The sequence below is a fragment of the Sapajus apella genome, unplaced genomic scaffold (assembly GCF_009761245.1).
Source record: "Sapajus apella isolate SASKATOON/1434 unplaced genomic scaffold, GSC_monkey_1.0 scaffold6, whole genome shotgun sequence".
NCBI classification, from domain to species: Eukaryota; Metazoa; Chordata; class Mammalia; order Primates; family Cebidae; genus Sapajus; species Sapajus apella.
In genome coordinates, this window is record NW_022436946.1 from 65,331,161 (window position 1) to 65,346,842 (window position 15,682).

Sequence of the window (15,682 nt, forward strand, 5' to 3'; positions counted from 1 at the left end):
TTCTGAGCATACTTTAATCACTTCTGCTTTCTTGATCCATCTCTAAATCCATAAACCTATTCCCAAAATTTGCTTTCAGCTTCTTCACTGTAACCCCCCAAAAGCAATAGGGACCAAGAGATACAATGGTGGATGTTGAAAGAGAGAAATTTAGAATGTGAGAATCCCTAGCCTTCATGGCCATTACTGGCCATAATTGGCTTCAGGAGAAATTTTCTAGTCTACCTGAAGACTAATGAACCCTGTATAGAGTTGTTTTTGGGGACAGTGAGGAAGGATTTGGGTATAATGGTTGAGGTTAAATATAAACTAGATCTATTTAATTTCTAAGGGATCTCATTTATCATAAATGTTTCCTTGATATTTGAATAGATCCATGACTGTCATCTTTTTAACAAAAAAAGGAATATTTCTGTTATTATGAACTTGGAACAATTTTTTTAACCTTATGTTTGATATACTGAAAGCTTCAGATATAAATAAATATAACTTTATTACTTAATGCAGTTGTTTTTCTTGTGTAATAGCAATGTTAGCAACAATTTAGTTACTTGATTTGAAAAATGAAAATGAAAAATAGATAATATGATGGAAACACATTATTTTAATCAGTAATTGTATTCATTATAAGTCAGGTAATGATACACCATATTTATACAATTTTTAGATTGTATTTCCTCTCTCAGAGAAGAGGCATAATTATACTAGATAATAAAATAAATGTGAGTTTGTAGCTTCAGAAAACAAAGTAGCTTTTTATTACTGATACCTGGACTATCCTAATACTCTTTCATTGGCTGGTATCATGATATTGCCATTTCACCTCATTATCAATTATGGATCAGTCTTCGAGTTGATCTGAGGAACTTCAAGCCTACATTTTTTTAATGATATTTCTACGAAGCATAGCTCAGTTTTTTTGTTGTTTTTAGTTTGTTTGTTTGTTTGTTTGAGACAGGGTCTCACTCTGTCACCCAGGCTGAAGTGCACTAATGCAATCATAGCTCACTGCTACCTTGAACTCCTAGGCTCAAGGGATCCTTTCACCTCAGCCTCTTGAGTAGCTGGGACCACAGGTACAAGCCACCACACCCAGCATTTTTTTTTTTTTTTTTTTTTTTTTTTTTTTTTTTGTGGAGACAAGGCCTCACCTTTGTTGCCCAGGCTGGTATCAAACTTCTGACTTCAAGTGCTCCTCCTGCCTTGGCCTCCCAGAGTGCTGGGATTTTACAGATATGAACCATCATACTCAGCCCATATCCCAGTTTTAAGCGTGGAAATTGACAGATAGATAATATAGTCAGTAGTTTCTGGACATAGGACCAAATCTCAAGATCCACACTTCCGGAACTCTGTTCACTGAACTAATAAAAATATACATCACTGTCCCACAATCCCAGTATGATACTACAAGCATAGGAGATTAACTAGACTCAAAACCTAGACGTCGATTATTACTCTATAGACTACATGAGATCTTTCAAGGCCTTGTATCCCTATAAAAGTCAGCACCCAGAAGTTATATCTGTAACACAATGAAAAAATAATTTAGATTCTGGTTAAGCAGAAACAAAGCAAGTTAATTATTTGTTACTTTTGCTGCAAGTCCAATTCAATTCTTTCCTATAGTATTTAATAATTAGTTCTAGCCTTCTCTGAGAGCTGAATAGATTGCTTTAGAACTTAGTGGTATTCACTACTAGGAAACTAATTGACCATGTGAAACAAATAGTGCCCTCAAACTTGACTGGTTTTCCCTTAAAATGATATATATGAAATTCTAGTATATTTAGCTAATAAATTAAGTAATTTCTTAAATAGTTTTCTGTAAACTGTTTCCTATTTTTCCATCAAACTTACTCTCACTATAAGAAAAGCCATTTAAATTGCAGTTTAGAGGTACTAATGACTCAAAGTAAAAATGCTTTTGTATAGAGAAAATGGTTGTTTGTTTTACTGTTTGTTCATAATATCTTTATGTTATTAGTTTTTCACATCTTCCCTAAGTCATATCCGTATTGTTCTACTGGAGTCCCCAAATTTACTTTCACTAAAGCTGATTTCAGAGAAGTTCAAGAAAGACAAATATCAGTGGAAGTGTATTTTACCATTCCAGAATTAAATACAACACTGTGATTATGTAGAACAAGTAGATTTTATAAGCCTTTAACCATCTAATCTTCTGCATGTTTGTTTTCTTTGATATGTGTTCTGCCTAATGCTTTCTCTCTCTCTCTCTCTCTCTCTCTCTCTCTCTCTCTTTCTCTCTCTCTCTCTGTCTCCGCCCCCCCCCACCCCTGCTCTTTGGGGCTGGATTTTTCCCATTAGCTTTCTCCAAGCCCTACACCTGCCACTCAGAGTCCCAAGAAACCTCCAGCAAAGGACCCATTAGCGGATCTTAACATCAAGGATTTCTTGTAAACAATTTAAGGTATCTAATATTGAGCTTTCCTGTGGGCTTGTGATATTGAGCTATACAATGCTTAGCTATTTCAGAGATATTCGTTATTTCTGCGTTTTGAATAGCTGTGTATAATAGTAATTATTTGAGTGTTTATATTTTTAAATTTGATATTGTTATCTTTATGAATTTTTTAAATCTTAATTTATAAAACTAGGAGGGAAAGTAACCTCCAAATTTTCCTTATCCTGGAAAGCACAATGATTACCTTTAATAAAGCAAAAAGGTGCCCAAGCTACTTGGTAAATTAGAAAATTACCACTTTATAACATGATGACTGGAATTTATAGAAAGGTAACATTTATAATATTGCATTTAGAAATCATCTAAGAATATATTTGACTGTATAATTTTATTTTTATTTCGTTTATCCTTCTTTTGCCTCATAAAGCTCAGATTATTACCCTTTACCTTTATGCATTCAAGCAGAGTTTTAAATTTCTAATGTGCTAGTTTTAAATTTCACAAATTTCGTACAATTTATGGAATGACTCATGATGAAGTTATGGAAGGAAACTGATGAAGGAAAAATGTTTACTGTTGACCCCAGCACCTAACACAGTGGGTAGGTTCTCAACAAATCCTTACTGTACGGATGAAGATAATTTACATGGTACTTTTCACATCTACTTCTCAGTAGGAGATCGGTCCTGTGACATAAACAAGCCAGATTTCTTTTCTCCATTTCACACTAAAAGAACTAATTCTTGGGCATTAAGGAATTTGCCAAGGGTCCACAGGAAGAACTGTAAGAGGGTCAATGTTTTTGGACTCCTGTCCAGTGTTTTTTTCAGTATGCACCTACTGTGGTACATAAATTTCTTTAAAACACTCCCTAATGCTTACCAAGATTTTTGTGTATTCTTGCTTTGTTTTGTTTTTTTATTTTTGTATACAAGATTAATGATGTATAATTTTAAGGTATTAACATCTCAGTCAAGTAAACTCTCCTATGCCAACTTTTCTATTCCACTTTGGATTGGCTAATGTAGATAAAAGTGAGACAACGGACACTTAATAAGTTTCAGGAGTGACCAAGGAAGTTGCATAGAGCAGCCTGTATTCACCTCTTATTTAGTAAATATTACTCTAATCATATGCCAGGAATTTTGGTAAGTACAGGAAACAGATATGCCTGAGAGAGAGATAGAGGGAGACAGAGACAAAGAAAGAGGGACAGAGACAGACAAAGACAGAGACACAGAGAGAACGACTATATTTTGAAGAGATATCTATGCAGCTAAGCCTTAAGACCCCAGAAATGTTTTTAGCAGAAATGAATGATGCATGAATTAGCCATAGAGATGAGTGGGAAGTAGCTGAGAAAAGGCATTGAGTCACCAGAGATCTCCCCCTTCTATTCTGTCACTGGTTCAGCTGTTTAGTAAGTGACTCATTGAACACCACAACTAAATACATGAAAAAATAATGTAAGGTCATTACCATGCCCCCTTTTTCTTTGGCTGCCCTTTTTTAAAGGTTAGCTGCTCTTAGATACTGAATGCTATACCGAATGTCCTGCTACTATAAGATTACTAATAAGTATCTAAATTTCAAATATTTGTTGATATAATTATCTAAAATGAAACTATGCATGATTTTTTAAAATTTCTGGTTAAAATTTAAAAATTTTTAAGCTTGTTTTAAAGAGCTATGAAAAGTATGTAAATGTAACTTTGTTCATGCAGAAACCTTTTTATGTAAAAGTTGTTTGCAGTAACTATGAAGTAAAATTGCAAAGGAGGTAAAATGTTTAAGTTCTATGCAATACTCTTGTTTTCTAATTCTAATTATTGTTTTCTTTCCAGCTGCAATTTTTGTGACTGAATAGGAAAAAGAATGAGTTTGGAGACTTCAAATAAAATTAATGCTCAGCGTTTCAAAGGGAGCCACCAGTACCAAACCCAATGCTTACTCTTAACTTCTCTTCCAAAATGTGTAGCACAGCTGTGAAAGTGAACATTAGGAATGTGTACTACCTTAGCTGTTATCCCTACTCTCAAAATTGTAGTGTATTTGGATTATTCGTGTATTGTACGATGTAAACAATGAATGGATGTTACTGATGCCTTTAGTGCTTTTCTGGACTTTGCCTGAGGACAGATGATGCAGCTGTTGTGTGGTGAGCTATTTGGAAAGATGTGTCTGTGTTTTTGAAGGTTTCAATGTACATATAACTTTTGGACAAACCCTAAACTCTTCCCATAAATTATCTTTTCTTCTGTATCTCTGTTAAAAGCATATGTGATAATATCAGATAATGAGGAAAACACTCATAAATATACAAAACTTTTTTCAGTGTGGAGTACATTTTTCCAATCACAGGAACTTCAACTGTTGTGAGAAATGTTTATTTTTGTGGCACTGTATATGTTAAGAAATTTTATTTTAAAAAATATAAAGGTTAACGTCCATAATAAATACTTCTCTTTGAAGCTACCTTATCAAGAATGAAAAGTCGTATGAGAAGAATTCCCTATTTATCACTGCTATATTAAAGTATATATATTTTAATTATATTTGACAGGTTTTGCATCTAAATTTACCTATTTATTCATTCTTGATTAAATGCACTGAAAAGTAAAGGGTCTGTTTGTATCATGTTCATGAAAATGCAGTTAGAGAGGTGCTATTCAAGTGATTCTGAAGGCACCCCAAGGTATATCTGTAATTTAAAGATTACTGCAAATATTTTTACTTTACTGTGGGTTTTTAGTACATCTGTTAATTTAGTATTTCTTTGTGTGTTTTGTAGACAAGTGTTCTTCCATCCTTCAACTGAGCTCAAAGTAGGTTTTGTTATACCATTGTGATTAGGATTTAAACTAATTCAGAGAATTGTATCTTTTACTGTACATACTGTATTCTTTAAGTTTTAATTTGTTGTCACACTGTCTGTGCTGATGGCTTGGCTTAAGATTTTGATGCATAAATGAGGTCACTGTTGATCAGTGTTGCTAGTGGCTTGGCAGCTCTTCATAAAAGCATATTGGGTTGGAAAGGTGTTTGCCTGTTTTTCAAATTATTTAATAGATGTATGGTACCATTTAAAAGTGGTTGTATCTGAATTTACTGTGGGGATAACATACACTGTAATGGGGAAAAATTACCTAAAACCAGTTTCAAAATGGCTTTCTTTGTATTTCAGTTTAAAAACCCAGTGCATGTACGCCCTCTGAGATGCAATAAACACCTTGAACAAAGAAAATGTAAACAAAACCTTTCTCTCTTTAATTATATTTTAGGAAAAAGGTCTGTTTCAAATGACACACACAGCAGACAAAATATTGAAGATTTTAAAATGCTGTTCATGCCAATAGAGTTTTGACTATTTTACAAAAAATTTAAAAAACAAGGAAAAAGAACAATTTTAACAAGTTTCCATCAAACTTGGATCTCCGTAGCTGCTGACAAATGAGTTGAAATTTTATATTTCAAAATATATATGTATTTTTAGGGTGAACTTTATTTTAAAATGTGCAATTAAAGTCTTATGATCATTTTTATGAGAATTAGCCATGGAAGTATAATATGATATTAGGTAGGTTATAGTTTACTGACACACTGGCATGCATGTATACTTTTACACAATACCTAGATTAGCCTATGTTAATCAAATTGGGTAACATGCCTACAACTAGATTGTTATGTCTCAAAAAGTAGTCCAGTCTCAAATAGAAGTATTTCTCTACTGAGACATATTCTTATTGCTATTTTAAACCTTTCTTTCCTTAGTTACCTAAGAGTTGTATTTTGAGAACTAACGTTCAGCAACTAGTATCTGAGTATGTAATACGAGTTTTATAGATTACACTTTAATCATATATTATTTCGTGGGCTTATTGCAATAAAATGTGTTTAAGATTGTAAATAATTTGAAGTTTAATATTGCATTTTAATAAGCTTTTTTCTTCATTGAATGACCCTTGTAGTATAAATTCTTAATAAGTGAAGCTGCAAGAGCATTATTTTCAATTCAGACTATGTGTGCACACACCATTCAGTTCATGTCCATACCGGCTGTGTACTCCAAGCACTTTGCTGGCTCACACAGGACCCCTGTGCCTGAAATTACCTTGCCAACCCTACCATTTATGGGATACAAGGTGATGTTATATGTTTATAATGTGTAATGATTGAATCAGACTAATTAACATTTATCACCTCACATACTTTTTGTGGTGAGAACATTTGAAATTTACCCTCCTGTGATAAATATATGAGGTAATTCGTATGTTAAATTAGCTCAGTGTAGCTGTTCCACAATGTATACATATTTCAATACATGCTGTACCTGATATCTACAATTTTTGTCAATTTAAAAAATTAAAAACAAAGAAACACAGCAACTTAGAAATTTGCAATACATTGTCATTAACTATAGTTATTATGCTGTGCATTAGACCTCAATAACTTTTTCTCTCCAATTGAAACTTTGTACCCTTTGACCAACATCTCCCTGTCCTCACCTCCTACCCCACCCAGCCCCAGTAGTCACCATTCTACTCTTTGCTTCTATGCGTTTGACTTTTTTAGATTTCACATATAGACGAGATGATGCAGTATTTTTCTTTCTGTGCCTGGTATTTCAGTTAACATACTGTCTTCCAGGTTCAACCATGTTGTCTCAAATGACAGAATCTTCTTCTTTTTAAGGCCAAATATTCCATTTTGTATATATACACCACATTTTCTGTGTCTGTTTATCTACTGATGGACACTGACTTTGATTCCATATCATGGCTACTGTGAATAGTGCTCCAGTGAACATAGAAGAGCTGATATCTCTTCAACACACTGATTTCAAATCCTTTGCATATAGATCCAGAAGCGAGACAGGTTATTTGGTAGTTCTACGTTATTAGAATTTTGATAGCTTTGTCAGCTTATTACAGTAGAACTTACACTAATTGACACCCCTTCTTGAATTGAAGATTTGAATCATTTCATATATGTTATAATGATTGCAAAGGTGGTCTCAGTATTAAATTGTCTCCCGTGTCCTCTTTTATGTTATTTATTGCACATTTTTTAAAAAAGAATAGACTAGAGACTTTTTGGAAGGAGTCCTGAGATTCAGAAGAAGAGGAAAGGCATGGACATGTACAAAGAAATGAGAACTTGATACACAGAAATATAAACTTGCTCAAAGGCTTCTTTCTGACCCTTAAATAGACACTTTTAACAATAGATGCCCACATTTTTGTTGATGGAAAAAGGCATGATCTTGAAGCAGTGATTACATGTGGTTTGTGTAGAAGCACTTGTTGGAAATAAAAAATGAGTGTCTATGTTAGTTGAAGAGTCACATTGACATATTTTTGAAGCAAAATGTTTTGTTTGTTCTATTTAAAATATTTTGTTTTTTGTTAATCCTCTTGAATCTTAAGGAAATTTGTTTCTTACAGCCTGGCTGACAGCAGATTTCATTTCTGGATACATCATTCAGATCTCCTCTGTGAAGGAGACATATAGAGGAGTAATGTTTTGTGATTTAGTAATATAGCAGTTAACCTTAGCTAAACTCTCAAGTTAATTTAATTCTGTGAATTAATTTCCACTCATCGCATACACATTCAATTTTGAAACATAAAAGCTTTCTATAATTGATTCACAGAGTACGGTTTTCAAACTCTTTGATCTCAGGACTTCTTTACACTCTTAAAATTTATTGAAGCACCCCCAAAAGCTTTTATGTATGTGGGTTATGTCTGTCAATATTTACTGTGTTAGAAATTCAAACTGAAATTATTTTTATTGTTTAGTTCATGTATTATATTGGTGTAAAAGTAATTTCTATTTTTGCCATTAAAAGTAATGCAGTAAAAGTGGCCGAGCATGGTGGCTCATGCCCGTAATCAATCCCAGCACTTTGGGAGACTGAGGCGGCAGGTCACTTGAGGTCAGGAATTTGAGACCAGCCTGGACAACATGGCAAAATCCCAACTCTGCTAAAAATACAAAAATTATCCTGGCATAGTGGTGAACACCTGTAATGCCAGCTACTCAGGAGCCTGAGGCAGGAGAAGAAGGAGAAGAAGAAGAGGAGAAGGAGGGAGGAGAGAGGAGAAGAAGGAAGGGAGGGGAAAGTGTAGTTGCTATTTGAGTTCAGAACAAAATATCATTATATGACTTGTGATTTACTGGTTATGTTGTTAATTAATGGGTTAGTTCACTATAGAACTACATTTTTTTATTTAACTTTCTTGTCATTGCTTTTATTGTTAAGGGTATTGTCAATGTTATTGATAAATATCCTACATCTTTTAACATACATACCTAAGAATGAACTCATTATCTTTTCCCCCAAGCCTAATCTTTCTGTCTTGGTTAGTGGTCTCACCATCTACCCAGTCACCCAAACCAGAAGTTCAGGGGACAGAACACTCTCAACTCTTCTCTCCTGTATTCAAAGGCCACGAAGTATAGTAAACATTCAGCTCTGTGAATATCTCACAAGGTATCCTGTCCTGCTTTCTCTCTGCCTTTTCCTTACCACAGCTTCTCCAGCAGTCTCTGCATTGGACTCTTTGCTTCTAGTCTAATCCCCATTCAGACCACCCCAGTGCAGCCTAAATGGTGCTTCCAGGTTTCCTTCTCAAAATTCCCATTTGATCACATTTACCTGACTTAAAACCTGCATCAGTTCCTAGTAATCTAAAAGTTAAAGACCAAGCATTCTAGCATACCATTCAAGTCCTTCCATAAGCTGCTCAAAGTCTGGCTTGGAAGCCTTGTTTCTTCCCATTCATGGCCACTAGGAGGCGCCAGCCTCCTACAGCACAATTTTTAAATACTGTATCCCAAACACAGTGGCATTATGGTATACTAGTTTCCACCAAAAAGCAAACTTTAATTTGAGGGTATGTGCAGGAGAAAGATGCTACTATATGTGGGCCAATGACTGCCCACACATGGCCATAATGTGGCTTCAGGACATCTGTTCATGGAGCCACATCAGTCACGTACTGGTCTACATAAAGTGGCACAACTACATATTTGCTGGGTATAATAGTGTCACTTATTTCCCCATGCCACAAAGAATGCCTCTTAAAGGAAACGGTTCAAGTCCAGTGGCAGAACACTAAACTCAGCTCTGTCTCAAAAATAACACACTTTTATTTTTAGGTAATTGCTTGATAACGTGGTACTTTTGTTTGGTAGCAGAATGTTGGCATCAAGTACGTCCTGATTTTTAAAAGAAAAAAGCAAAACTGCATTTTTGCAGGTATTGCAGAGGAAAAAACTTTTAATTTAAAAGTTCTGTCTTCTAAGATTGTTAGCTGCAAATTTTTCTTCCAACTCATCAATTTAAAGTAGGCTTAAGGAGAAAAAAAAGTCATATGTCCTCCTAGATCACTCTCTAGGGTATTCTTTTCTTCTATATCCTGAGATTCATATTGTTTTGTGATCTGGAATCTCGGTTAGTAGCAGTAGTTTAAATTCTAAGTAAAGCAAAAATTACAGTCTTGACTCATATCAACTAATAAGAGAGGAAGGGCTGGTGAAAGTAACACACCTGGAACAGAAAGAGGTCTCTCTTCCTTACCTTCCAGAAGCCTCTAGTACTCTGGATATTAGATTACTCAGGAGACCCCTAGATTGCTTATCTAGCTGAGAAGAGGTAGGCTTTATAATGGACAGGTCTTAGAAAAACGTTGTGTTTGTGGCTATACTACAAACCCCCGTAAGCCGAAGTTTAGGAGTAATATAATGGTGGGGAGGGAAGTCTAGTTTCAGAGAATGAAATTTGCACCAGCGCGCACACACCTTAGTTCTTCAGCGATATGTGCCTGCTGATCTCTGCTCTTAGGAAATTCCTGTTTGTCTTTCACAAATATAAGGTAAAACAGAATGCAACTAATTTATTATATACAACTATTTATTGTCAAGTAAATTTTTCGATCTTATAATACTAATTACAACCATCAGCACATTATATTTGATCAAAATTTGCTCTCTATAGGGCAGTCCCCTATGATTAGACAACTAAGGCACTTTATTATTCTGCATCCTGAACTGTTTCCATTACACCGGAGTTGCTGTGGCTGTCTCCCAGTGCTGTATGTGTGCGTAAATTGGGTGCAGCTGTCCGACAGCTGTCAAACTTTTGATAACATACATTAGCCTTCAAAATACTCAAATATTTTTACTCTGAAGAATGAGCAAAATATTGGGGGAAGGTTTTTTGTTTTTGTTTTTGTTTTCAATTTTTGAGGCTAGAATTTTATTTGAGCGTAAAAACAGAAGTCTTGTTTAAAATAAGAGAAACACCAGTGGTAAACGGAATTGTTTACCACAGATGTTTCTCTTATTTTAAACAAGACTTTAATACAATATGTCAAGCCTTTTTCACGAAAATTCTTCTACAATGTAATGCCTTCCAAAACTCATGCTGAACATGATTGTACATTGATTGTTCAGTCATCATTATAAACCTAACATATATTGCTATACTTTCACAGACTAGTATGGCTCACAGAGGTACTTGCCCAAATTCAACAGCTCCAAACTACTAAAATTTTGTAGTCCTTTTATACCTGGGTTTTTAAAAATATAGTTTAATAGTTTGTCAATATCCTCCTTCTCTGTCAGCTGTACCTTCTTGTGACTGTTGGACTTGCCTCAGTAGCAGCCTTCTCATTATAGGTCCAGAAATTGGATAACCAAACTTGTTAATAATATTTCTAGAGTAAAAGTAATTTTGTGGCATCTATGTCAGTTATTCCGAAGATATGTTGTATAGGTAATTTTGTTACATTTTAGGTACTTGAAATCATCAGAAAAGGAAGTTCTAGATAAGTGAGATGTTAATAGTATGGCATATTACAAATTACTGAGGAAACCGAATGTAAAATATATAGAAGAGTAAGGAAAATGAGTGTTAATTAGGCTGAGCAAAAGCCCAGAGGAACTTTCCAAACTCATCTGTGTTCAGTTATGTAAACAGTTTTCAAAGTATTCCTCTTATCTATGCTGTGTGCGAAAGTATACACTCAAATATTATAGGAGCATGCACAGAGGATTTCAATAACATAAACACAAGTTATTATTAGTTGAATGTTAGTAAACATTTACAAACATAAACTGAAATGTGATTATACAGTCTCAGTTTGGTGAACTGTGTAAATCCAGTTTGGTAAAACCACACAGGGTGGCAATAATGGATCTTATGATTGATTGACTACAATGTGGATCAAAGCAGATAATCTTAGTAAGTGGTCAACTTGTCCTCAGTGCTTTAGAAAAGTGAATATCCATTAAGGTGTTATTGGAAACTTTTAAATATTACTAAGGCAAAAAGACTTTGGTGGCAGTTTTTGAGGCAGAGATTGTCTGATTGAATATTTACATGGCAGAGGAGAGGATAAGGTGTAGCTACAGAAGCTTGGCACTTGTCTGTTTGAAGGCAGTTTTTATCAGAAACATACAGGAGTCAGCAGAGTAGCTGTCAAATATCTAATTCCTTAACTGGCACACTATAGTGTATTTCAATACTAAAATACTCATTACAAGAAAATATTCCCATTATTTAAATACTTGTCTATATCTTTAATATGATACACAATTAAGACAATACCTATAGCATTTTGGAGTTTCAGCATATAGCATAGAGTTAGTGATGCCCTGAAGAGTAAGCCTCAATGAATACTTAGTAATATGTTTAAGCATCTATCAATCACTGCCTCTGTACCAGGTACTACTACTTGAAATGATGATGATGAAAGTTAGGAGAAAGATATTGGCTGCCTGAGCTGCCATTCATACCCCTTTTTTTAGTTTCTCTAGTGACGCATGCTTGTGAATTCCCTGGGTCTGGTCCAAGGTGCAACTTCTAGGTTTAGAAGTTTAGTGCAACTTGTAGGTTGAGACACCTGTTATGGACTGTATGTTTGTGTCCCACACCCACCCCTAAAAATGTCACATGTTGAATTTCTAACCCTCAGTTGTGATGGTATTTGGAAATGGGGCCTTTGGGAGGTAATTGTGGTTAAATGAGGCAATAAGGATGGGGCCCTCATGATGGGATTAGTGTCCTTCGAAGATTAAAAAAAGAGAGAGAGAGAGAGAGGGAGAGAGAATCTGCCATCTCTGCCCCGCCCCCCATTCTCACACTCTTCCTGCTTGTGCACCAAAAAGAGGCCACAGGAGCACACAATGAGATGCCAGCCACCTTCAAGACAAGAGAAGAGGTCTCAGAATGAAACCTACCTTGATTTTGGACTCCCCAGCCTCCAGCGTTTTAAGAATTAAATGTCTTTGTTTAAGCCACCCAGTCTGTGGTGTTTTGTTATGGCAACTCACTAAGACACCACCTTACCTGTGGGTAAGCAAACCAGCCCATACTGGAATCATAAGTCATTTTGCCCACCATGTTCTCAACAGTTTAGCTAATTGGACCAAATCATCAGCTTTTAAATACAGAAAGGAAGAAGCAGGGAATTTCCCTCCCTAGATTTTATGAGTAGAAAAGAAAACCATCTGAGCATGGCTGTCCCCCTTAGTTGAATAGTGAATTAATAAAAATGTGTGGCCCAGACACAGTGGCTCTCACCTGTCATCCTAGCACTTTGGGAGGCCAAAGCAGAAGGATCCCTTGAGCCCAAGAGTTACAGACCAGCCTGGGCAACAAAGCAAGATCATATCTCTACAAAAAAACTTTAAAAATTAGCCGGGCATGATTGTACATGCCTGTAGTCCCAGCTACTTAGGAGGCTGAGGCAGGAGGATCTTTTGAGTCTAGGAGGAAGGCTGCAGGGAGTCATGATCACTCCACTGTACTCTAGGCTGAGCAACAGAGCAAGATCCTGTGTTGAATAAATAAAAATTAAAACTTGTGAATCTGCCTATAGGTTAATGCTATCTGAGGAGGACATGAGTTCACCTGCCTATAGGTCAATGCTATCTGAGGAGGACATGATTAGACCAAATCTCCTAAGTATCTCTGAACCTAATGATTTGACTATTGAAGAAAGAGCAATGGCCTAGTTGCAAAAATCCATTTATTAAAAAGACTCTTCTGTTAATTAAGATGTTTTTGCTGATCATTTTTAGTAAAAGTAGTTCTGTTAAAGCACCTTTAAAACCTGACAGCTACTTTTAAAAATCAGTAGCCAAACTTATTTGTTATTGGGAAACCACCTTAAAGAATAATGATGCTACTTCTAGGTTATTTACAGCTATAGAGCCACATTCCTGTAATGTCCAGTGCCTGCTTCAATTGCCTTGTCCCAATATTCTTAATAATCACAGCTTATGTTTGAAGAGAGTAAATAATTGATTTACTAACATAAGAACAAAGACTTAGGAGTCATTAAAATGGTCAACATTGGAATAAAATGCAAGACATACACTATAATTCTTACAGTATGTAGCAAACTGAATAACTTATATGTTATGTTTCTTAATTAATTTTAATAACTAAACAATAAGGGGTGAAAAATTTTCTTATCACTGGACAGCCACTTGCAGAGAATGCTACAGAAAAGGATTCAAACTTAAAGTATAGGGTTAAACTAGATAATCTTTTTTTTCTTTTCTTTTCTTTTTTTCTTTTTTTTTTTTTTTTTGAGACGGAGTTTTGCTCTCTTTGTTGCCCAGACTGGAGGAGTGGCATGATCTCAGCTCACTGCAACCTCTGCCTCCTGGGTTCAAGCAAGTCTCCTGTCTCAGCCTCCCAAGTAGCTGGAATTACAAGCGCGCACCACCACACTCGGCTAATTTTGTATTTTTAGTAAAGACAGGGTTTTGCCATGTTGATCAGGCTGGTCTCGAACCCCTGACCTCAGTTGATCCACCCGCCCCTGTCTCCCAAAGTGCTAGGATTACAGGCATGAGCCACTGCACCCGGCCCAATGATCTTTTATAAACTCTTCTTATAGTCTTTTCTTATTCTGATATTCTTTCTATGAAATAAGAATTTAAAAGAATTATTCAATCTACAAGTAAGAAGGGTAAAAATGTGTCCAGAACTCTGATCTTGGTTATTGCTATGGTCTGAATGTTTATATCCCTCCAAAGTTTATATGCTAAAACCTAACCCCAAAGGTGAGAAGGTGATAGTATTAAGAGGCAGGGTATGTAGGAGGTAATTAGGTCATGAGGGCTCCTGCCTCATAACTGGGATTAATTCTCTCATAGAAGGGGCTTGAGTAAGCTTGTGTGCCCCTTCCACCACATGAGGACACAACAAAAAGGTGCATCTATGAGGCATGGACCTTCATCAGACACTAAATCTACTGATGCCTCGATCTTGGACTTTCCAGCCTCCAGAACTGTGAACAATAAATTTCTATCGTTTAAGAGTTCCCAGTCTAAAGTATTGTGCTATAGCAGCCTAAATGGACTAAGACAATCAAACGTTATTTAAATCTTTTTCAAAATAAACATTGGATTAACTAAGAAGCATACCAAAAACGAAAAAAATGTTAAGTTGCCTCTGCTCACAAACTTTTGTTTGAACAAGAAAAAACATAAATAAAATATGTTATTTAGATAAAGAGGGAATGCCATAATTTTAAATTTCAGTTGTTTTGAAAATGGTTATTTGAATTCCACCCCGGTAAGATTCCCTAGACAATAAGTCAGTTCAGTCCTTTGCACAGAGTAGATATCATGTATGCATGTAAGTATGTTTGTTTAGCTAAATGAGTTCAGTCTAATTCTCAATTTCAAATCTGATAAACATAACAGAAAAAGTACATGAAGCAAAACTTTCTGGTTAATACAATACATTTTAGTGTTCCTAAATAAGTAAGTCATATAAGATTCATGACTCAACTGGAAAAGAAAAGTGCATGGCAAAAAAAAAAAAAAAAAAGAAAACCTCTAGCCAGGTGTACTGGTGCATGTCTGTTATCCCAGCTGCTTGCAAGGTTGAGGTGGGAGAATCTCTTGAGCTCAGAAGTTCAAGACTGCGGTGAGGGGTAATTGTGCCACCTGGGCAACAGAGTAAGACTATTTCTAAAAAAGAAAACAAGAAAAAAGCTCTACAAATTAAATAAGCTGAATTTTATATTTTTGAAAAGTATATTGAACAATGATTTTAAGAATTATATATAAAATGAATATATACTCAGAATTTAAGTACCAAACTATTTTATTAAGCACCAAAAGGTATTCTAAACTTACTCAAATCCTAGGAGTTATATTCAAAGAACAAAGACAAAGATTGTGTGTGTGTGTCTGTGTGTTTACAAGTGTGTAATATGCAAAAATGAC

At 35.3% G+C, this 15,682-nt stretch overlaps 1 protein-coding gene across 25 annotated transcripts in view; it reads left to right on the plus strand.

Moving 5' to 3' along the window:
• Positions 1-5,677, plus strand: part of SNAP91 (synaptosome associated protein 91) — a 156,643-nt gene extending 150,966 nt beyond the window's left edge. For 19 of the 25 annotated variants that reach the window (XM_032275372.1, XM_032275380.1, XM_032275385.1 and 16 more), the window contains 2 exons: positions 2,329-2,431; positions 4,270-5,671. In XM_032275372.1, coding sequence (XP_032131263.1) covers positions 2,329-2,421 — 93 coding nt within the window. In that variant the 3' untranslated portion in view covers positions 2,422-2,431; positions 4,270-5,671. Of the gene's footprint in view, positions 1-2,328; positions 2,432-4,269 lie in introns of all 25 variants that reach the window. The other 6 variants (XM_032275373.1, XM_032275375.1, XM_032275377.1 and 3 more) reach the window with 1 other exon arrangement.
• Positions 5,678-15,682: the final 10,005 nt, after the last annotated feature.